Source organism: Lissotriton vulgaris, chromosome 9 (genome assembly GCF_964263255.1).
Source record: "Lissotriton vulgaris chromosome 9, aLisVul1.2, whole genome shotgun sequence".
Taxonomy (NCBI): Eukaryota; Metazoa; Chordata; class Amphibia; order Caudata; family Salamandridae; genus Lissotriton; species Lissotriton vulgaris.
The window spans coordinates 145,069,602-145,094,536 of record NC_141697.1 but is presented as its reverse complement, the minus strand read 5'-3'; the positions used below and the strand labels follow the sequence as shown (position 1 = coordinate 145,094,536).

General features: G+C 44.4%; 1 protein-coding gene across 4 annotated transcripts in view; it reads left to right on the top strand.

Annotated features, from left to right (window-relative positions):
- MAPKBP1 (mitogen-activated protein kinase binding protein 1) overlaps positions 1–24,935 on the top strand; it is a 921,590-nt gene that overhangs the window by 546,630 nt on the left and 350,025 nt on the right. For all 4 annotated transcript variants that reach the window (XM_086937231.1, XM_086937232.1, XM_086937229.1 and 1 more), the window contains one exon: positions 5,233–5,417. In XM_086937231.1, coding sequence (XP_086793357.1) covers positions 5,233–5,417 — 185 coding nt within the window. The remainder of the gene's footprint in view (positions 1–5,232; positions 5,418–24,935) is intronic.

Here is a 24,935-nt window from a genome sequence, read left to right as displayed (position 1 = left end):
CTCAGACATGCGGTCCATCCTGAAGGACAGAGCGTCAATTTTCGTGCCGATCGCCGTCTTACTGTCCTGTAAGCCCTTTTCCATGGTGCAAAGCATTTCGCGGATGTCCGCACACAGCGAGCTATCAGCAGCCGCAGGCTGCGTTGAGGTCTCCGGAGGCGCCCCTTCAGCACCCTTCGGCTTCCGCTGATCGAACGACAGTTTCGGTTGATTCCTATCTCCCTTCCCCATAGTGTCGCTTATGGGTCGTTAGCAAGGCACCCCGCGGCCAGCCAAAGTGGCGCCAGCCAGTGCCGGCGTGGTGTAATGGGGGCGCCGGGGGAGTGAACTCCGTCGAGCAGGCTGTTGCGTAGCAAAAAATGAAGCCAAAATGGCGGCCGCAGGCCGTTGGCTTCGGGCGGGCCCAGGGGACGACTAAGCCCGCCACCGGGCGCGCACAACAGCGCAGATCACACTGACGACAAGGGAATAGCACCCACTCACTCCGGCACACTTCCAGGCCCCTGTGCCACGTCGGCCCCCGAGGCGTCCCAGGTGGAGGCGTCCGCTGACAAATCTCTTCGGGAGGGTATAGCTTCCCGCCGAGGGGGTCCCCACGCCTTGCCGGCGCACCTCCAGGCAACAGCAGTTGGGCCACAGTTAACGCACCTCCGTGAGCAGTGCGACCACGTACACTCTCCAAAGCTCAGGTTAAAGGCACTCAGAAGTAACCACAGGATAGTCGCCAATCCGGTAGACCGGGTCCACTTCGGCACCACACGCCGCACGCAGCGTGACGCAGGCCGGGCAGCCCCTCAGGATAGTCCGTGGATTGCGGCCTGGTCCGTCACTTCGCCCTCCGCCGACCAGCGGAGCGAAACCACAACCGATTTCGACCGGGGAAGGTGCCCCCACCAGCACCGAGGGCAGCCGAAGCGATACCCACAGTTGCTAGGGCCAGCCAGGTGCCAAAAGGATAGCTTTGTCGGATATTAAAGGGGCTCAGGCGAGGAGCTCAGCGCTCACACGTCTTTCATGGACGCCGGCAAGCTCCGCCCCCCTGAAGAACCTTTTTTAGTATGTGTTGTCCTATGCCATGGTTATTTCAAGCATGCGTTGTATAGATGACGTTTCAGAACAAAGAGAGAGGGAGAATTGTTTTAGTTTGTGGTGAATGATGTATTTACTAATACAGCAGTAGCAGAAAGGCTTAATAACACAAACGTACAAAACCATTGCAAGTTAGAAATATTACACGAATGCAAACAAGATCGTTAGGAGTCACAGATGCTTCTGAAAGCATTTGCACCTCTGCTGTTGTAAAAACTATGGTCCCGAAAGTGTTTTTTCACAACTGCCCTAATTAGCCTTACAGAGTTCAGTACTTCAAAAGCAGAAATGAATTACATTTCTAGGAAACCTATGCAACACGGAATAATGATGGTCCAAATGTTCATAACTTTTAGATTCATAAACTAGTATGAAAGATTTTTGGAAAACCCAGTCTTAAAATAGCCTGCCATCCTCCTTAATATAAAGTCCGCTAGCATCTGCAAGACAAAGCCACTGTCTCAAGGTGACAGGTAATTACAGTACTGCTCCCCTAGAAGTAGTGTTCTATTTGTTTCATTTAGCCCTTGTTTTTAATTTGGCCTCTTACCTGCATCATAATCGGATTTCACCGCTGCTCGAGCGGGTCTGGTTCCCGGGGTGGGCTCATTTGGCAGCAGACATCTTGGAGTGGGGTAGTTGGTGTTTGTTTGTTCGGGCGCCATCTTTAGGGAGCGCTCTAGTGCGCAGAAGCATAGGTGGGACGCCTACTTAAAGCTCCCTGCCTAGCTCAGCGGTATCGCGCAGCGGGAGCGCCTTCGCTTAGCCTGAGTCGTGCCAGAGTCCTGCCCGTCTGCGCCCGTCCGCGGCACGGAGGCGGTCGGAGCGGCGGGTGGCCAGGATCTGGTGTGCAGATTTTCCGTTGCCATCATGGTCTGTTATTCTGCCTTGGAACTGCGGTCCTTACAAAAGGTACCGGGTGATTGTGTGAAGGTGTTTCCAGGTCGCCACAGGGGAAAGAACAGATGCCCTGGTTGTGGCTCCCTGTCCGGGAAGGGCCCTCTGTGAAGTATCTTTGTATGCTGCTTAACACCAGGTCTGTACGTAGTCACGCTCAGGAGCTCTTTGACCTCCTGACTATGGAAAAACCTTTGTGTTTGATGCTCACAGAAACCTGGCTAGGTACCTCTTCCAATCCGGATATCGCCTTAGCGATCCCCCCGGATTATTGTATCCACAGACAGGACAGATTGGAAGGAAGGGGCGGTGGTGTAGCACTCGTGGTGAAGAAATCCGCTGTATGTTCTATTATTCCCACTGAGGCTATTAAAGGGTCTGAATCCCTCGCCTTTTCTTTATCCTTGGTGCCACATCAGTCTGTGAAAGTGTTGTTGGTGTACAGACCGCCGGGCCCAGCTGGTACTTTTTTTGAAGACCTCCAGTGTGCTATGTCGACGCTGACTTTGAGAGCGGACCATTGCATTTTGGCCGGTGATTTTAACTTTCATATGGATGAGGCTTCGGACCCTGACGTGATAACATTTTCTGATATCACGGCCCCTCTCGGCTTAGCCCCATATCTTTTCGAACCAACACATGATAAAGGCCATACCTTGGATCAGGTCTTTTCTATGGTCCATATTGAAGTGGCGGCACTCCTGCCGGTTTTGTGGACGGACCACCGGTTGGTTAACTTCATATTGGGCAATACGAAACCCCTGATTAGTACCCCAAGACAGCTGGGATCTGCGTCTCGGGCATTTCATAGTGACTCCAGAAATGTTGTCTCAGGCACTGTGGGAACATCCCTGCCCTCTTACGGGGGCTTTGGAGAGAGACTTGGAGTCTTTCCAGTCCTGGTTTGTAGACAGGTTGAACGATCTGGCCCCTTTGAGGGCTCCTCGTGCTTTGCCAAAGCGGGTGTCTGCTCCATGGTTCACCGGAGCGCTGCTTGCTTCCCGCAGGCAGTGCAAGGTGGCGGAAAGGGCTTGGCGTGCTAAGTACGACCCTGCTGCCAGACTTGAATACAAAGCCTTGGTTAAAATCTATCATCGAAATATTCTCCTTGAGAAGAAAAACTACTTTGCGAGGAGGATCGAGGATGCCTCGAACTCCTGCAAAGAGATCTTTACAATTGTCAGGGAATTTATTGCCCCTCGGTCTAACGCAAGTCAGTCTGCCCCTACTAAGACCTGGGCATCGGATCTGGCACTTTTCTTTACTACAAAGATTAAGTTAATTCAGGATTAATTTCCTCCTCGGCCGGTCGTTGCCTCTGTGTTCTGAGGCTAGTCCCGCTTCATCGGTGCCCCCAGTTCCAGTCCTGTCAGATTTTCCGCCTCTCAACTGCCTCGTCACTGTCGCTTCTGGCCAATCTCAAATCTGGCTCGCCACTCGATCCATTTCCGGCCAAATTTCTGGCGAAGATGGCGGAAGTGGTAAATCCGCTGGTCAATCCCCTCCTGAATCTTTCCCGGAGTCAGGGTGAGGTCCCGTCGGCGTGGAAACAGACCCTGGTTATTCCCCTTATTAAGAAGCCCGGTCTGGCTCCTGAGGTCTTAGCCAATTATAGACCCATTTCTCTGCTCCCTGCACTGGCTAAGACCCTGGAGAAGCACGTTCATAACGTCCTCTCCAATTTTTGGGAATCACACGACCTGTTACATTCCACCCAATCGGGCTTTCGCCCTAATCTTAGCACGGAGACGGCGCTTCTGGAGGTCTCCGTTGGACGTGGGTGGCAGAGCCATGCTTATTATGCTGGACTTGTCGGCGGCCTTCGACACCGTCCCCCATGAAGATCTGCTGGTCAGACTCTATGAGATCGGTCTGAGGGGGACGGTGCTCAGCTGGTTTACTTCCTTCCTGGCTGGTCGTCGACAAACGGTCTGGGCCTCCTCTAGCTCTGCTGAGATGCCACCATTGGGAGTCGGAGTCCCGCAGGGCTCGGTATTGAGCCCGACTCTTTTTAACATCTTTATGACCCCTCTGGCAGCTCTGGCCGAGTCTTTCGGGGCCCAGATCGTATCCTACGCAGATGACACCCAGCTGCTTTTTACCTGCCGGAAAGGAGAGGATTTTGATGGAGAGAGCATCCGTGAGTGCCTGAGTGCTGTTTTTAAGTGGCTCCAACTGAACAGCCTCAAGTGCAACTCTGATAAATCAGAGGTGCTCTTCTTCGGCTGTCAATCCGATCCAGACTGGCAGGTATGGTGGCCGGCTGATATGTCTCCTCCTGGGCGATCGTCTCTGCTCGCTAAGAACCTGGGGATCAAGATAGACAACGGTCTGACTCTATGATCACAGGTCCTGGCCCTTACTGGCACCTTCTTTGGCCTGCTCCGTATGCTTCGGAAGTTCTTCCCTCTGCTCTCCGAGGACCACAGGAGGGTGACGGTACAGGCCTTGATTGGTTCACGTTTGGATTATTCAAACGTCTTATATCTTGGCCTGCCGGAATATCTCCTGCAACGTATGCAGGTGGTACAGAATGCCGCAGCGCGTGCCATTTTTGGCCTGCATAGACGAACTAGAGTTTCTGGCTTACTGCAATCACTTCACTGGATGCCTATTCGCCAGAGGATAGCTTTTAAAGCCTTAACGCTCGCTCATAAGGCCTTTTATGCAACAGGGGCTAAATATCTGCAGAAGAGGTTCTCTGCCTATCGCCCTCTCCGATCGTTGAGGTCTGAGTCTCTGTTCGTGGCCACTGTTCCTCGTGTGAGGAAGACACGCATGGGAGGTCGCTTCTTTAAGCTCCGGGCCCCTCAACTCTGGAACTCTTTGCTCCTGACTCTTCGTAGCACTTCTAATCTGCTGGCTTTTAGAAAGGGCCTGAAAACCTGGCTCTTTGCCTCTTAGTTTTCTGCCCTACTGACCTGTTTTTAGCTGTTTGTTGTGTTAAGCGTTTTCAGCTTGTCAATAAAGCGCCGGGACACTCATGTGAGTAGCCGAGCGCTATAAAAGACACAAAATAACATAACATAACATAACAACATAACATTTAATGCACTCGTTGCCTCTGTGAAGTGATTTCACAGGTTGAACTAATCTTCCTGCTTTGAACTTTAATGCTACTTTTCTTCCTCACATTTTCTCACTTGGACGTGTTTAGTTATAACATCTATTTTTGTCGATTTTTCTTTACATCTGTGACTCCTATCGTAATGTCTGACTGGCATTATTGTCCCTTTCTTTCTTCAGGATTTGATGAAAATCATCCACGTGGATAACAACACTCAGGCTCTACTGGATATGGAGTACAACACTGCAGTGGTGAACGACAAGGCTGATTCTCAAACCTTGGACACCAAAGTTGGGATTCGAACACTGTGTGTGAGCCCTGATGGACAACATCTGGCATCTGGTGACAGAACCGGCACTCTGAGGTAACACAGGCTTATCTTGACAAGAACCTTCATATCATCTATCAGCATCTTCATTCGATTTTAAAAATAAAATCATAAGACAGATAATTTAAAACAACATAAAAATGTCAGTGCCACAATCATTCATGTTTCAGAACCCCCATCAGAAAACGTACAAGGAAAAAGGGAATAGAAGGGGAGCTTAACAACTGTAAGAACAATAATGTTGGCCTAACTTGAGTAAAATTCAGCGTTAGTAAAATTGGGCGTACAAACTCGTGTCGCAGGTTACTGTATTTTGGGAAAAGCATAACCTCGTGTAATGTGTCGTTAACCACTTCCATGAATTGGACAGCGCCGTCCGACGTCACGGTGGGCGTGTCGAATGGCCGGGGGCTGTCCGATCTGCGCACCCGTCAAACTCCGCCGCACCACGGCGAAATGTGCGCCATGGCAAAGCGGTTAATCGATGTGTTGTCGCAGTTGCAAAGGGGCAGATTTGAATACTTAAAACAACCACGATTTAAAGGGACTAGTCTGGGAAATAAATTTAATCTAGAATAGGTCAGCAATTGTCATTGGTGGAGGAGACATGTTCCAGGTGAAATATGGCACGAAATTACTGTTTTCACCAATATTGCGTGTCGCATAGTGTCTAGTTAATGCAACATACTCGTGCTCGGATATCAGCTTGTCCCTAAGACCGATTTCAACCCATTTTCTGTCAGCACGAGTTATGTTTGAGGTGTTAAACATATCTGGCCGCCCTAGGGTCTGCAAATTGCGTGCCACATAAACCATCCAAGGAATCTGTAAGGACTATTATAGTTGCAGGCAACTCTGCAAGATCAATCTTCTGAAGCTCTGTTCCTCCTCTGTCCAAATTGAGTTCTAGAGTTTGTGGGCTTAGGTGGGGCGTATCAATTAAAAAAATCTATACCTCATTCTTCTTGGACAATTTCGTATGGTATGCTTTGGCAAACTCCCAAAAGACTCCTTAAAAACGTATTTTCAGCAACTTGGAGTGGCGCAACCTGGCCATATCCCCAAATTCCACTACCATAGCACACTAGGGGGATACATTTAGCCCTGTAAATTTCCGAAACCGATTGGATAAGAGTATGTCCTAATCAGCGGGAAAAATCCCTGATGCCAAATATCGCCCTGTTAAAAGATAAAACATTCTGATTTATAAGCGTGTGCCAGTTAAGCCCAGAGTTCAATTGTATCCCCAAGTACTTACGTTTGTCCACCATTCTGATATGTTGGACATCTATTTCATAGTTTTCGTATTTGATGGTCCAAACTTAATGACATGTGATTTAAAAAAAGTAGATAAATCAAGACTATTCAGGAAACTAGTAAAAAAGAGCAAGAAGCTTTTTCAAGCTTTTAACAGTACGGGCCATTAAAACTGTTGTCCGCATATATCAAGACCGGAAAAAATTGGCCTCGTGCTCTGGGAAAGTCAACACCCGTAAATGTCAAGGCCTGCTCTGTTAATGTATATAAAAAAAAAACAAGGAGCTAAAATACAGCCCTTCCGCGTCGCACCCCACCTTGAAGTTCAAAGTGCTCAGTGCATTCCCCATTGGGGCCAGCCCTAAGTCTGGCAAAAGACCATTTTGCAAATCCCACAAGAAATGAATTACCACTACATCACCATGCATCTGTTCCATCATGGATCAAAGCTTAGAGCGGTTAACTTTATCAACGTCCGAGCTAAAGTCCATGAAGGCCAGATGGATGGCCCCCTTCTTGGCCTTGGTGTATTTGCAGGTTAATAGATAGAGGTTCAAGGTCTGCTGCATTTTGCACCGGCCTGGGCGAAACCTATACTGAAGGTCAGACAAGAAGCCTCGTTCCTTGGCTCATTCTGTGAAGTGGTTTAACAAGATCCTACCAGTAATTTTCACCTACAAATCTATAAGGGGAATGGGCCTAAAATATGCCGGTTCTGATATGTTGCCCTTTTAAAAAAAACGGGGACTATTATAGATTGAGACCAGGTTAAGGGAAAGTGGCTAGAAACTGTAGTATTTAAATGCAGTGTCAGTATCTGGCCCATAAGTCTATACAAGCTTTGTATATGTCCCGCGGTACCCTATCAGGCCCTGGTGCTTTATGTATAGGCAACTGGGAAATGGCGGCTCTAACCTCTTGACAGATTAAAAATTAAATTGGGCTCACTCCGGGAGCCTTCTGCAGGCAAGAACAGTCTCTTTCCACATCAGTCATCAATTACATATTGCACATTTCACGTTATAGGACGTTGAAAATGCTTGACTTTGTAACGTTGAGTAGTGTTTTTCAAGCATGCACGGTTAGTTATTGAAAGGAGGCCCCACCTGTTTAAACTTTAAGTTCATACCAAGCAGAGGCAGCTTGTGACTCATCTGTATTTGTCAAACTGTGATGCTGAGTCTTTGTGGATTATTGAGGGTCAAATTAACACTTTAAGACAAGTGATGCTTGTGCGTCATTTCACAAGGCACCGCATCAGATCTCTAGAAAGCTGAAGTGTAGAATCAGAAGGACGCCTCTGAAAATAAGTGTTTGGGAGCACACCAGATAATGTGTGTTCACAGACAATCGAGTACGCCCAAGTATTGATCTTTTATAGTCATCTGTTTAAAAAGGGGCTAGTAACAACGTTTCAGGGTTGCTTTTTGGTGCTCAATTCATGATCTGGCAACTGCTCATTCCAGTATCTAAGAACAGTCAACAAACAAGAGGAGAATGTTTGTGTGGGTCAGTAATTTTGAAGCAATGTACATTTTAAGCACTATGTCAAATGTGACTGGACCTGCGTATTTATCTAAAGGTGTGGTGTTTCAGAGATCATGCATAAGTGACCAAACCTGTGTAGTCCTATGCCATTGTTATTTCATACATGCGTTCTATAGGTGAAGTTCAGGAAAAATATTGCGAAAGGTGCAAGACCAAGTTCTCACTAAAGTGCTCCACAGTAAGTTAGTAAATTAGTCTGATCCTATTGTACAGTCCTTAATATGTATACCCCTATACGGTGTGGAAGTTCTTTTCTGGATCTGGTACCCTTTTGGGGTTGTAGCAGAATGCTTGCGTGTTGATAGATCCATATCACAGAATTACTGTATGGAGTGAGCTAGTGAATATTTTCAAGTGGATATTAGTTTGTGTTGTCATGAAACAGGAGAGGTGGTAGAGGTAGAATACAGATTTGAAACTGGTATTGGAATACAATGATAACCCAAAGTATGCCTGGCAGTGGGCAAAGGGAGGGGTGAGGGGTAGAAAAGGTTAAACAACCGCAGCATGATTGGTGTTACTTGTAAATGCACATAATGGGTAATGTATGAACTTAAGTTAGCAGGTTGCATATACCACAAGAGTATGGCAAGCCATCATGAAAATGGTCAGTCATAAGAATGTCTGGTAATGTAAAACAATGGTCTTTGAACCATTCAATAATGCACCAGAAGAGAATGACCAAATACATTAAAGTCCCTCAGAAGCAAAAGCACAGTAGTTGTTCACAGCCTGAAGCACCTAAAGAGTCTCCTACAAAGCACTACTGCAGAACCAGTGATAAAAGTCCTGAGAGAAAAACAAATTCCAGCTCAAAATTAATGGTCATTCCGGCCTTCCCTTGCACACTGGAAAAACATCTTAAGAACATCCAAATCTCAGCATACAATAAAAATCCTTTATGATGTCCTGCAAGCCATAAGAGGGAGTGAGACTGGAGCGGTGTCTCGGGAGAATGGACTTCGAATGCCAAGGAGATCTATTAAAATATTCCATCAGGACCCGGAGGGCACCTGAGAACACACTTGAATCACAACTTGAAACACTTTTTGTGGCAGAGGACTCCCCATAACAAACATACTTTGCAAAGGCGATCAGTAGCTTTAAAATTGAGGCCATCAATCTATATTGCCGGGACATACAATTTACAGCCTTAAAGAGAGCTGTAAATGCGCAGGTCAGAAAAATCTCATTTGAACTGGACACAGAGTCTCTTCGCAGCCCCACTCTGAAGGCACTTGACACCTAGCTCAACCCTATTTCCACCAAACCCTCACAGCCCACACATGACGGTAAATCACATTTGTGAGGCTTCGCGCCCTACCGATCATGGATTTTAACCCTTCCTGGGAAAGGCAGGATAAGGCCACATCCTGAAGACTTTGCAACTACAGCAGAGAATCCTGGCTCCATCTATTGTGCTGTTGCCCATACTTGCTGTTAGCTGTCATGGACTGGCAGTCCCCTTATTCCAGACCAATGGGATAAGAACTTGCAGAAAAGCCTTGGACCTGTATTTCTCATCCAGGGGATCCCACCCATGTGCAGGATCCCGGAGCATATAGAAAAAAAAAAAAATATATATATATATATATATATACTCTAGCCGGCCATCTGGAGGAACACCATCTCCTTCATGCCAGGCAGGCTGGGTTCCGGCCCCAACATAGCACAGAACTAGTTATGGCCTCGGTCGCCGATGAGCTGAGAGTCAGGGCAGATAATAAACAGCCATGCGCCCTGATTCTCTTAGACTTATCGGCGGCTTTTGATACGGTCAGCCACACCATCTTGCTGGACCGTATCGCGAAATTGGGGATCACAGGCCAGGTGCTAAAGTGGCTAGAATCCTTCCTGTCTGGTCAAACCCAGAGAGTGCAGCTAGGAGACCAACTGTCTGGGATCAGTGAGGTGACTTGGGGGGGTACCCCAGTGGTCGGCTCTATCCCCCCTGCTTTTTAATATCTATTTACAACCGTTGGTGGAGGAGCTTATGCGTATGAACTGCGAAATTTTCAATTACGAGATGATACCCAGCTATTGGTCCAGCTGGACGACACCAAAGAGGCCCAGGAATCAGTGAGGAATCTGCTCCGCTTCACGGTCAACTGGATGACTAACAATCTTTTGAAAGTGAATGCTGACAAAACGGAGGTGCTGGTGATCAGCAACAAAGAGGATCCCTGGAGTGACCTGTACTGGCCCCCTGAGTTGGGAATCACCCCGTCTCCTGGTGCTGTGGTAAAAAGCTTAGGGCGAAGGATCGACGCAGATCTCTCAATGGCCCCTCAAGTTTCTGCTGTCATCGGATCTTGCATGGGTGTGTTGAGGCAACTACGAAAGCTAGTCCCATCTTATCTGCCTCCACCCTGCAATCGATCGTATCCGCCACAGTCATCTCAAGACTTGACTATGGCAACGCCTTATATCTTGGCCTGCCACAGAAGCTGTTAAGGAAGCTGCAGGTAGTACAGAACGATGCAGCTAGGCTGATCCATTCTCTGCCTAGAAACTCGCACGCAACCCCCCTGCTTCAGAAGTTGCACTGGCTTCCAGTGAAATTTCGAGTCCAGTTTAAATGTCTCTGTGTGGCCCATAAGGCACTCTTTGGGAAAGCCCCAGAGTACATCAAGCAGCGTTTGAAGAGGTATGTTCTCGGGAGACCCTTGCGCTCAGGAACAACCTCCAATCTGATTCAACCTAGGTTCAAACTAAAAACCAAAGGAGGCAGGGCCCTGTCTGTGCTTCTCCCGCAACTGTGGAATGGGCTCCCGCCCACCTTGAAGGAGGAATCCCAGCTATTACCCTTCAGAAAGAAACTGAAAACCCATCTTTTCAGAAAGGCTTTCATGACAGTTTAGGCGGTGGAACAGCTGAGGGTTCTATGGGTACCAGTGTGTTATGTTCTTCTGTTAAGCGCTTAGAGACCGGCGGTAATAGGCGCTATATAAATATTCCATAACATAACATAACATTGTAGACACCATACCTTCCCAACCCATTAAGAAAAGCAGGAGCAGTAAACAATTACCATACAAACAGTACTTAATGCCATAGAGAAAACCTGTAATTAGGCATTTGCCAGTAGGCTGCAGCAGAATACTAAGAAACAAGAAAAAACTGGCACCTTGCCTTTAAGGCATTAGAGTAAGGGTACCGTGACTTTAATACATGCAGGAGACCTCTTGCTCCCATGATGCACCACAGGTGACAGTTGGGTCAGTTCTTTTTTCCGGCTCCTTCTGAGAGGATCCTGGAGCTTGAGCTCTTCAGTTTTTGTGACTAAAACTGATTTTGAAGAGATTCTTTCTGAAAATCCGACGTTTTCTGCTTTCTAAAGGCTTCTGCTGCTGGTTTGCTGGTCTTCCATAACATTTTTCCAGTCAGAATGCCAGCCTTGTAGTGTAGTTCCTATATTCCTAATAGGCTCTGCGCATTGGAATAACAAACAGCAGTGTAGACAAAGGACTGAGGTCATCTAGGTCTCTACTGACTGTTAGACTTAATTAGTTTTTGCCAGCTAGCTCAGAGGTCACTAGAAACGTTCTCGAATGAATAGGGAGGGGCTAACTTCCCTGATTTAGACAAGAATGGATTAGCTTCTGACAACCATATAACATGACAACTTTGCTCCCCCAGAATAAGGAGAGTATCTCCAGAGTCGTGTGAAAACAATAGACAGCTATTTCACTCAGTCAATCGTGCATGCTTAGTTCCACCAGAGTGCAGAGAAATAGAAAGGTGTTATTTTATTGAGCAGTCTTCTTTCTCATGCAAGAGAAACGAATTGCCACAATTGCAATACTTATCATAAAGTAAAGTGCGTACAGTAAAAGGAGTATTATAAAATAATACTGTAAAAGCATTGATATGGTTTCTTAGCCATATGATACTTTAAAACAGATAAAATATTTACATACATAAAAACATTGACTAACAAACTCAACTGGTGCTTCTAAGATACGCCTGCCCCGGTGTACCTGACCTAAGCCTAATACGTGGGAAGGAGTAAGTAAGTAAGTTGCAGTTTTAAGTTAAGTTGGGTTTTTTCCCAAAAATCTGAATCAAGAATTCTCTTAAGGTTTGAATCAGCTCCGTACCTTGGTTTTAGAATGAAGGAGGTCTTGTATCTCGTTTCTCAGGACTCGATCTCTCAGTAACCCGCAAGGGTGACTGGAAAACACCGGAGCTGGATTTCTCGGCGTGAGAAAAGGCAGCTTCTCCAGTGTGTCAAAGGGGAGGGGCGGCTTCCTTCAGCTCTCGCATCAGCTGGGCTTCGGATAAGTAGATAGCTGCTCTGCTCCACACCAGGGTGTGGTGCTTAAGGCAAGTGTTGGTATATTTATACCTGAAAGGTGCTGTGTTTGACGTAAGGTTGGACATAAGACGTCAATAAAGATGTCACTAAGAACTGACTGTTCCTTTAGTGCTCGCAGGAGTTCATTGACAAATCAAAAAAGACATGGGGAATTCCCAGGTTGCTGAAGGTTTGGTGTGTCGAAAGAACTCGTTGTGCTCTCTAGGATTTCAAGGAAGTAGCCTTGCCGTATTTGTGATGCGTGGGCTATGGCTGAATATGGGTAGGATTCGTATGCCTTCATTAGGACATGATTTATTATAACCGCATAAGGGCATGAATCAGGAATATTTAATTAGGGTCCTAGATACATTCACAACACCCACTCCACATATAATGTCCATAATTACTAAATACTAAGCACTATATAAACATATAGGTATGCATGTGTTTTCCAACCCACCCCAAAATACAATGAAATGCATTTGAAATGGTATAGATACATGAAACGAGTATTATACTGTACGCTTTCAAGCAGAGTTATCATTCAGGAAATGTAAATATGAATTTTGGCTGAATGAATTGCGAAAATTACATTTATGAAATGGCTCTGAATACAAAAAAAAGGTCGAGACCATTTCATCACAAAGTTATACAACATTGTACATATGCTAGAGGCTGATTCAAAATATTGTCTCTAGAGTCTCTAAAAATAGAACTTCTGTTCTCTAAGAATAGTTCTACTTTAAGCAGAGTACCATGTGCCAAGAAAACAGTAAATATTTTGGAAATTTAGGGGAAAATAATTTAGTTCTCGAAGGGAGAAAAAAAATAGTGTCACTGTCTTTTTGGAGTTCTGTTTATCAAAACTGAAGGCCGAATTCAGAGTTCAGGGAACGCTGTGAGCTAGTTTTTTTTCCAAATATTATTCTCGTTGTGAGGGGAGAACATTACTTCTGATAGGCCAGTAAAAAATTCGTCTACAACAGTAGCTGAAAGTTGGGCCAACTCCGAAAAGGTGGAAATAGTGCATATGTGCGATGCATTGCCAACATCGATGTCAGGATCAGCAATGTTCACAGAACGTTGTACCTGTGTGGTGCCGCTTTCATTTCGTACCTCAGCGCCACTTAATCGTAATGGTGAAGTCTCAACAAATGCCGTCATCAGAATAGGTAGCCGCTGGGTACAACACGTTGCATGAGTCGTTACTGGACAAAGCAAAGCGTCGATATCCATTGGTACTGCTTATGGTAGTGTAAGACAAACATCCAACACGCATTCTTCTCCGCATAGCAGACATCGAAGCACAGGTAAGATGCAATTTTGCCAAATTGGTCTGAATGAAAGAAACCAGGTAGTATTCTGATCTCTTAGCCGGGCCAATCCGAGGACCTTAGTGATACGGTCTCGATATCGTATTGCTTGGATCGTTTCTTCCATCGTAGCCTGAGTTTTTTCTGTGACTTGGCTTGCCATATCGGAGCAGAAGGAACAAAAATAAAATTCCTGCTACGAGTCCCAAAATAAGAGGCAGGCCACCGAAGAGCGAATGCACAAAATTCGGGAAGATGCCAAGAACTGCTTCAAAGGGTGTTAGCAGTCCCGAAAAAATTGTCTTAAATACATGTGCGATGCCACTGGTATCTGACCGGTTTAAGATTTGACTTAACATTTCTACGAAATGCACCGGGCAATTTGTCGATAATAGGGTATGTATCTCTGCCGTTGTCCTTGCAACTTGCAGGTCATATGTCTCTTTGGACGAGGTTAAAGGCACAGTTGTCTGTAAAAGAATAGACTTTATTCTGCTTAAAGTATCAATTCGAATAGAAGAGATATTCACATAAGGCCTTTTTGCCGCCTCCATGTCTGGATTGCTGTTTGAATACAATACTTGCATACAGCAAATGACCCTGGCCGTCACAGTTACGAGATAGGCTTTTCCTGGCACAATGCCACAGCAGCTGTGATCACTTATTAAAATGTAGCTACTGTTGGAAAGCTGTCTGAAAAATGGCTCTATCTGTGTAGTAGGGGTGCCCTGAAGATGACATGAAAGGTTGTTCGAGGAACCTTCACAGGCCCCATGCAAGTTAATACCTTGACACAGGAGTGTACTGCTAAGTGATTTCTTACAATCATTACCACTAAGAAATATGTAACATTTGTGTGTATAAGGTAATTCCAGGTCGATTTGATGTATCCTTTACTCAACCTTTCATACGGCCTGCTGGTATATATTTTTGGCAGTATTGAAACTGAGAAGTTATCGGGATTGCAATGGTCCCATGTATTATCCATTCAATGACAGGTCTTTCTGACATTGTCAATGGTAATATCTCAAGTTTTTCAGTGCTCAGTATCGTATAGTCTGCTCCTTTTTGTGCCAAACTGATTTGTTTATCAGTAAGGTTAAAGATAGAAAACATTGACGTTGTGTTGATTAAACGCCATGGCACATAGCCTGAACGCAGGTTTTGTAACGTCCAACCTAGCTGTACAATAGAACGTAATTGGGACTGGCCATGTTGTAAAATTAGCATGTCCTGCTCTATTATATCAATAGCAGATGATATGATGCTGTCCAGTGAATAGATTCTGGAGGACAGAGTCGTTAACCCATTGTCCACTACAGAAAATGATTTCTCCAAATTGATACGGTCAATTTCCCGTATTTTTTCTGCAGTTTCGATTTGTTTCAACTTCCAAGCTTCATTGTAATCTGCGTATTTACCGGCGTATATGAAATGTTTTTGACGCTGTTTGTGAGGTCCCATTATGAAATCTCGCAAGTCAGCACCTTCTTTAAGTAAAGTTAAGTGTTGCTTTATTTCGGGAAGTGTGGATTTCTGTAGCCAGTCAAGGCATAGTTTTCCTACACTATGATGTTACTATCCCTGGATGTTGTCTCTGGGAGTATCTACGGTCTGGCCTGTTCTGTTTGAACCCCTGTATTTTGTTCAGGAATCTATTTTGACAGTTATTTGTGTCTATGGGCCAGATCAACCATTTTTTCCAATCAGGATTTGTTCTGTTTTGTTTTAAAATATAGGACACGTCTAACCCTTCATCTGTAGTGGTGTTTCTATCCGGCATAGGTTTTGATATAGACGGGTTATTTAAATCTTTTATCTTAGCTAAGCCAAGACAGGTTGTTTGCTGAATTGTGTCATTCAGGAACATATTTGTTCTGGGATCATGCAGGCTCTGAATAATGCTTCTAGACCTTGTACCTGCCATTCTTTTGTTCCCCAGATTGTTTTTGTTTCAATGTTTTTCCAAAACTCAAAACCAAATGTTGACATTTTGTCATAACATTTTTCAGAATAAATCAATTTAGTATTTGTCAGCATGTTTGTCATTCCTGTCTTTTTTAACATCTTGAAATAAAACATTTCTGGATCGGTATGATTAACCCTGAAAAATATGGGAATTTTTCATAAAACGTTTTCGAACTGCCTATTGGCGGTGTTGGACAATGTTCCCACTGAATATAAATAAAAACATTTCTAGGATTCGCAGATTTATGCAGATAATGATGACCATAGTGGTTATAACAGTACATCTCTTCATAATTCGATGAGCCATGTAAATAATCATGTTCTGTAAATTTTGCTGACCTTTCTAAATCTGACATCATATTATTAATGTTTTTCAAAGTCCCAATCATCAGAGAAAGAACTTGGTGTCACAAAGTCACTTAATGAAATCTTGAATTGGTGTGGATACTTAAAGGGCTCTACCGGGCCATAGTGGAGTGGATAGGCGGAGTGGAGTGGATAGGCGGAGTGGAGTGGATAGGCGGAGTGGAGTGGATAGGCGGAGTGGAGTGGATAGGCGGAGTGGAGTGGCTCACTGGTTAGAGGCGGCAGACCCGGGAGCAGAGGACGGCCCGGGACCAGGGTTCAATTCCCGACGCGGCAGGGTCGTGGACTAGGGTCAGCGGACTTGATAATTCTCGCCTCAGTGCCTACTCTAACCAGGGATCACACTCTGCAACTCTGGGCATTAGCTTGCCTCATCTCGGCCCCCCACATACGCCAGGGATGCCTGGTTTCACCTTGGAGATACCCAGTAGGGATCATCTCACAGGGAAAGCCAGGACGGGTTCCCCAGCGGTCTATTCGCGCCAGGATACTCCTGTAGTAATTGAGCGCGGTATAAAACAGCATATAACAAATTTCATAGTCAGTTCTGTCCCATGCTATACCACCAGGTATAGGCTTTGCTGTGATGTTCACTGATGATGGTGCTCTTTTCTGTATGTGAGAGGATCTGTGTGGTTTCAGGACCAAGTTGATGTTCTGACTTGCTGTGTCCATTGTAGTGTATTTTCCATCAATAAATTTACTCAAAATTAAAACTAGGATTAGCCAAAGTAGAAGGATTATTACACCTAACACAATCCATATTTCAATCCAAGCGGAAATCGGATATGTTTCTTTGAGTTCATGAAAAAGTTCTTTAATTTTCATTTTGAAAGTTTTTGTTGCTGGCTTGTCTCCATGTTCACTCGGATCATCGGAAAAGTCATCAAAGTTGATAAAGTAGCCAGATGCAGTTCTGTCAATTGGTGGGATTGTTTCCGGATTTCCATTGATCTTTGCATTCTCTTTTGTTACATTTGTATAGTCCGAGGCTACATCGTTGTAGACTGGTGTTTCTTGAACTGTTGCAATTTGGGTTTCAAGAGGCACAAGTTCCATGGCTTTGTTGCATAGTTCTTTTTGTATTCACTGATGGTTTATCGAAAGTGATTAGTCTTTCAGTTTGAACCTCTTGTATTGTAGCAAGATTTGGTCTTCTGCTATTTCTTGGGAGTCCACTAGGCCTACTACTTATTATTTGCCACATGATTGCGGTTTCACCAGGTCGATGGAAACAACTGTTTTCCTTTTTACCAGTAAGTGGCGGTTGTACTACTGATCTTGTTCCACGGACAGCTAAGACAGGTACTGCTTTTCTGTAAGAAAGCCCAAATTCCTTCTTCACAGCGCTCTTTTCTCTGACCAGATCCCCAATCTTTGGAATCCAGACAGGTCTTGCTGGGACAGGTGGTTCTTCAGTGATTGTTGGCTTAGACTTTGTTACTTAGACTTTTTCTTGTTTCATTCAAGTCCTGTAAAACAGCCAAACTATCTTTGATATCAAATGTTTTTTCTTCTACCACTGAAGTATGACAATCTAAGTCCTGGATTCTCATTCTAGTGCCGAACAATAGTTCGTATGGAGTGAAACCCTTTGGAGAATTTCTTGGCAGATTGTTAAGACTAGGTTGGACACTTGTTAGATGTCTGACCCACCCATCACCCGAACCTAATACCCTCGCCGTTATAGATTGCTTTATGTCACGTTTTTTTCTTTGCACAACCGCATTTTCCTCAGGATGGAACGGAGAAGAGTACCTCAATGCAATGCCCATGCTGCTCATGACCTCTTTGTATGCTCGAGAGCTAAACGCAGGACCCTGATCAGAATGTAGCATGCCAATTGCGTATGTGCCGATAAAGACTCGCAAATCTTTTATACCAGTTCTGGCGTCAGCTGAGCGCTGGGGCCACATCCAAATGAATCTCGTGCAGGAATCCACTGCGACCATGATATATTTATAGTTGCCATCCCTTTGCAAGGGACCACAGTGGTCCAAGTAAACACATGCTAATGGTTTATCTGAGATTAGAAGGGGCGTCTGTGCTGGTCGTTTCGCTGTTGATACTTTCATTCTTTGGCATATTTCACATTCTAGAACGTAATTCCTAGTTTTTCTCATGCGTGGCCACCAGTATCTCTGTTTTAATAATGATACTGTGGCGGAAACACCAGCGTGTGCAGAAGCGAGCCCTTCGTGTGCCGCTAAAATTAGTCCTAACCTGTGTTCCATGTTTGGAATTGCCCTATCTCCCACTCCAGGAATTCGAGCAAAAGGAACATTATTCGCATCAGTTATGTACAAGTATTTTACTGGAAAGCCTTTCGGGAGTGTCTTTTTACAATCTTTTACTGAAGCAATGACAGCTAGCATTATATCGCTGTCTATTTTTGTTTTTGACCGGGTGATTGCTGCTACGGAAGCCGTTTGCACAGCTGCCTTCGCTGCTTCATCAGCCAATGAATTCCCCACAACGTGAACGCCATCACGTTGATGACTCAGTGTATGTATCAGGTGAGTCTTTTGTAGTTCTTTCTGTAAAAGAACTACTTGTTACCAAAGTGTTTTATGCTTGATTGTGCCCCCTTTTGCATCTTTAAAACCATTTTTAACCCAGTTCTGCAAGTATTCATTGTAAGACTGAACGCAGTAATACGAATCGCACACTATTAGTGTGGGGAACTCGTGATCGGTATTTTCAAGGGCCATCTTAAAAGCCAGTAGTTCAGCTCGCTGAGCTGTACAATCTCCTAGAGATTGAGTTTTAGTGACCAGTGGTCTAAATTTCCCTTCGTGCCAACGACCTTTAACAATCGCGCACGCAGCACTATATGCTTGTTTACCCACAACTGCGGGTTGTGCTGATCCGTCTGTATATATTATACATCCGTAATGTTCCAGAGGCAGGATTTCGGTCGGCAGAGGACATTCATATTCATATTGGAGAAATTCTTGTGTTTTTGAATTAGGATCAAATTTGTATACTACGTCTTGTGCAGCAAGAGAATTAATCCACTGTATCCATCTTGGATGTAGTGCCTTAGCATTTGGGATGCTTGCTCTTGTTACTGCTTCTAAAGCAGGTACAGGTGTAACTGTTATCATACGTTTACCTTGTGTGAGGGCTCTTTCTTTTGCTACAGCAGTTTGAACCGCTGTCAGAATTCTTTCTGTAGAACTGAATTTCATTTCAGCTTGTGTGTACAAATGTGATTTGTAAGCTATAGGTACAGTTTCTCCCTCATTAGAGGTCAGGTATGTGAATCCGCATCTTCCTGGGATGACTCTTATTACCAGATTGCGTTCGTTTGCGCGTGTTTGCAGTTTTAACATGTCTGTCTGTAATGATCTCAAAATTCTGTGTGTACTTGAGTCCAATTATTTGGTTTGAAATCAGGTTTTATTAATTCGTAGAGAGGTTTAACCCTCTCTGCATAATTTAGAATGTATGTTCTTCCGAAATTCAGGAAACCTAGTATTGATTGTAAATTCTTCAGCGTTTTAGGTGCTTGGAGTACTGCACATTTCTGTAAAATTGTCTGCTAGGCTTTTGCCTTCACTTGACAATTCATATCCTAAAAATAGGACAGTTAGATGGGCTATTCTTGACTTTTTAAAGTTGAATTTGTAACCTTCGAATGCGAACCCAAGTATTATGGTGTTCACTCTTTTCAAGTCAAGTCAAAATATATGTTTATTATGACCATGGTCTTTAAACAATACAGTGAACATAACGCAGAATGGAGTATGCACCATAAATTCATACACTTATTTTTTAAAAACTTGTCCATTAAAAGATCATACACACCATTATCAAAAGTACAAAATTCAGTAAAATTTACACTTATCTTAAAACTTATTTTTGTATATTAAAACTCCAAAAATGTCATTCCGCTAAGATCCATACAGTACTACATGTTATTCTTTGGCTCTCGATGCACTCAGGGCCACCTTTATAAATTTCCCGAGGGCAATTACAATGTCGATATAGGGGATTTCTGTTAAGAGGCTGGCTGCCTGCGACCTTGTTTTTCATCATATTTTATAAAAACTGGGCGCAGCCAAAGTTTTCTATGTTCTAGGAGTGTCAGACAATCTAACATAATATGCAGCAGGTCTCCCTTAGTTCCCAAATTACACCTGCAGCGACCATCCTGATCTAACATTTTTATTTTAAGGTCTCTGTTTATTAGCCATGGGTTGATCCCAATTCGAAGCCTCAGGATCTCTTGCCTGAGTCCACGATTGGGTAATCTATCAAGGTAGGGGAACCAGTTATCTTGAGACCAAGCATTTAGCATATGCGCAACTGATTTTTTCTTTGTTAGGTAGCCTATATCAAGCACTTTGGAGACTTCTTTTCCCCTTTGCTTCAGGTCACCTTTGGTACATGGGATTTGATATGTTCCCAAGTCCAAGACGATCTCTAATGAATTACAGATTCCCTTCAGTTTTTCCCTACTGGCCTTCGCCCATTTTAGCTCGCTTTTCTGAATTTCTTTGTGACACCAGTATGCTACTTTTTTACTTTCTGGGTCTTCTAATCTCTTCCAGAATCTGATCACAGCCATCTGGGTTAGTATCGCCCAGGACTTTGTGCCTATTTCAGTTCTGATGGCTTGTATCATAGCAGATTGGGAAGTGATAGGAGCCTTTTTATGCAATTCCCCTCTATCACGTCCCAAGATCCCTTACCGCTCAAATAAAGGATCTCTGCGCCATATAAAACTTGGGGGGGGGATCATTGCATCAAAAGCTCTAAGCAGTGGTCGGTGTGACATCTCACCATAGTCCCCATTAAACCTTTTTAGGCCACATATGGAAGAGAGAGCCTTTGCCTTTTGAGTTTCCAAATGGGTATTCCAATTTAGAGTCCTATCGAAACATATACCCAAATATCGGTACTCATTAACTGTCTCCAGTTTAAGGTCACCTATGTACCAACTGAATCTACTTAATTTTTTCCCAAAGCATAGGGTTTTAGTTTTATCCAGGTTGATAGTTAGAAATTTACTGGCACAATATGTGTTGAAGACATTAAGCTTCCTTTGGAGGCCCCTCTCAGTCTGATCTACTATTACCAGGTCATCCGCGTACAATAGGCAGGGAATCTTGTTTCCATCCATTTTAGGGCTGGCACTGCCCTCCACCTCTAGATAAGCCGGGAGATCTGACAGGAAGATCGAGAAAAGCTGGGGGGCCAGCACTCAGCCCTGTCTTAATCCATTAGCAATGGGTATTTTTCGGGTCAAGGAGCCCACCGTATCTTTAATAACTTGACCCCATTTTGCCCTATGTAGTTCTTTTATTATAGTAAGGAGGTCTTTTGGAATGTTTAACCTCTTTAGGGTCTCCCATAGGCAGGCCCGATCCACAGAATCAAAGGCTGCTTTGAAGTCGACGAAGCAGCAGCATAGCTTGCCATTTTGTTCCGTCGACTTCCTCGCCATCGCCCATAGGGCAAATCCGTGGTCTATTGTCGAGTGGCCCGCTCTAAATCCACCCTGTTCTGTGGGAATTACTTGGTACTCATCTACCCATGCATTCAGTTGTTTCAATACAATTTTAGAAAACACTTTCTCACCTATATCTAGGAGATTAATCAGCCGGATATTTTTTGGCGCCTCTTTGCTCCCTTTCTTATGGATCGGCCTAATTACGGCCCCCTTCCAGGTTGGAGGCATTACCCCTTCTTTTAGGACTACCTGGAACATCTTGGCAAGAAATCTTGCCCACCATTTAACCTCGGTCTTCAGAATTATTGCAGGAAGATTATCTGGGCCTGCTGCCCGGGTTAGCTTTAGTTCTTTTATTGTGAGCTCGACTTGCTCTTCATTAAATTTAAGTAGAAGGTCTTCTGAGATTTCTTGCCATGTTCTAATCTCCATCTCCTCACTTGGAGTCCTTGCCCCGTACAGTTCTCTTATGTACCCTTCCCAAGCAGCCTCACTCACCACACAATTTAGTTCACCGTCTGTTGCTCCAGCTGCAGCCTTTACTAGTTGCCAAAATTGCCTTAGGTTTTTGTTCTCTATGGCTTCTAATAATTCTAACCAGCATTTTTCTTTATATAACCTTTTTGCGGAGAGTACCATTTGCTTGAATTCTTTTTTCTGCTTAACTAACTGTTCCTGTCTCTCTTGGGTGAAGTTCTTTTTTTGTTTCCTTTGTGCTGCTCTTATCTCCCTTTTCTTATTTTGGCACGCCACAGAAAACCCTTTACCACGGTTTATTTGTTTTACCCTTATGGGATTATCCCATTTTAATTTTATCTTTAGGCATTGAACAACTTCTTCTAATTTTCCAATAAACCATTCCAGATTTTTATTCTCAGTTTTCAGGTGCCATTTTGGTTTGCATGGCCTTCAGTTTTTCTACATATTCCTCTGTTAAACGTGTTGTCACGCATTTGGGGTACTCCACCTCCTGGGTAATCACTGTTTCTCTCTGTAATTTTCTTCCCCCCGATATTACTAGGTGTAGGAGTTTGTGATCACTCACCTCTTTTTGATCTAACTTAAAGTCCCTAATTTGGTGAAAGTTCCAAGCCTGCAGGAATATATAGTCGATTGGACAGTTCTGTTGCCCTTGGATAAAAGTTTTTCCTGCCGGTGAGTCTGACTCTGTTCTCCCATTTACGCAGTGAAAACCCCTGCCTCCTAGGGTGTGTATTAAATCTAGGTCTTGTTTCGAAGTTACCCCAGCTGGGAAACTTGCCGGGTTTATTCCGTATACCTCTAACTGTTCCCTATTCCAGAGGTCAGCCTTTTTTGGGTTTAGTTTATGGTTGAAATCACCCATTATCATTATGTCTGCGGGATAATTTTCTAGAGTACTGTCTACATCCTCTTTAAAACACCTCATTTCCCTTTCATACTCCTCCCCATTGTCCCACTGCATGTATAGATTCATTAAAATCAACATTTTATAGTTTAGATCCACCGTCATGAGTTCAATTCTACTTGATTGTACCCATTTACATTTTGTATTCAACAGTTTTATTTCCCTCATTACTTTTGTTGATACCAATGTCAACAGCCCCCCCCTCCCCCCGAGGGCCTCCCACGATTTTTCTTTATGGCAGGCTGATGTATCTGGGCATATCCGTCAAGGGTTGGGGTGTCGTCGCATAACCAGGTCTCTTGCAGGCAGGCAATGTCCACTTTTTTTATGGATTCCTTTATATATTCCCATTTTTGCTCATTGCCTAGCCCTTTTACATTCCAGGTTAAGAGACCTAGTTCTTGCGAGCCCCCTCCATCCTATTCGACGTCACTCAAACCCCCATTTTCGTCTGAATCCTCCGAATTACTTTCATTGCGATCACCCATGCGATTACTATGTAACGACCAGTTGCCCCATGAGGAATCATTCTCTGTGTTGTCTATTATAATGTTCAGAGAACTTCGATCTCCTTTTGTTTCTTTATAGAGAACCACTTGTCTCTTCTGTAGCCCGGCATGCTGTTTTAAGAAATTGTTATCTTTAGAGGATTTTATATCTTTCTCTGGGATAATCCTTATTCCCTGTTGCGTTATCTCATTTGAGGCTTTTAGTATTGCCCTTTTTACCAGGTCCGAATACAGGGTAATTTTTGTTATTTCCTTTCCATGCCTGTTTTCTACGAAGCCAACATGCTGGAGGTCTTTAGAACCGATCCCCCTCAAACTGCCGCATTTTGCAAATGCGGCCAAGACCAATGCCCTATTCAGGGGATTAATTTTCCTTGTCGGCTTCTCTTTCCTCCCTGCTGGTATCAGGTCCAGAAATAACCATTTGTTATCATCTCTCTCGAATAAGTTCGTGTTTATTTCGTGCACTTGTTGACTGTTGATTGTTCTCCCTCCTTTCCGACCTTTATTTCTCATGTTGGGTTCTTTGTGTATCTGTGGTCTTACAGACCTTTGTTCGGTAACCTGTTCATCCCTTAGCCTTACTTTTTGTCTCGTCGTACGGGTAGAGGGCGGGTTCTCAGTTTCCTCCCTGTGAGTCTGCTTTTTCCTTGGGGCTCTCGGGGTCTTTGGGGGCATTGAAATTTTTGCCTCTACCTGTGTAAGTCTCTGCGTTATAAATGTTGGGGCTGAGGCGTTTAATCCTGCCTGCACACCCCCCTTCATTGTTTCCTTCCCTTTTCTCATTCCTCCGTGTTTCGTTTGCCTGGATTTTCCTATCCTGTTCCTGGTCCCAAGAGTGACATACCCACCGCGCCTTTTTATCAGCATAGGTCTTTTTGATATATACACGTTGTCCACAGATTCTGCAGCTTCCTTTGCTCTGCAAGTTTAGGCGATCTTTCAAGGATTATCATGCTTTCTTCTTCTGATATTATCCTGTCGCTTTCCTCATTTGGTGGGGATATATCAGTTGGCTTTACCCTGCTTGGCAGTTGGCTCTTTATTTCTCCGAGTTCTTCTTCTATATTCTTTAGATGTTGTTTCTGAGCTTTCATCACTCCGTTGTTTGAGAGGGTTACTTCCAGGATTCCTTGAAGTGCCTTCTGCAGTAGCAAGATTAAATCCATCAGCGAGGATGATGGAGTTTCAGAGAGCACCGAATCCTGTGTAGTATTTCTGACTGGGTTTGCTGGGTAACTTGTCCTTGAGTTCTCTTGATGTATTGGGGATTTTTGCAGTGATAGGAGTTGTTGGAATTGATCTGGTGCGCCTCCCCAGATAACGCTCTGGTTCTGGCCTTCATTTCCCCTGTGATCTTCAGTCCCTGGTGACAACAGTGAGAACATCTTTGGTGATGAAGATAATCGTGGCGCCGAGATTTGGTGATTTTGGCTCTGCAGTGTCTG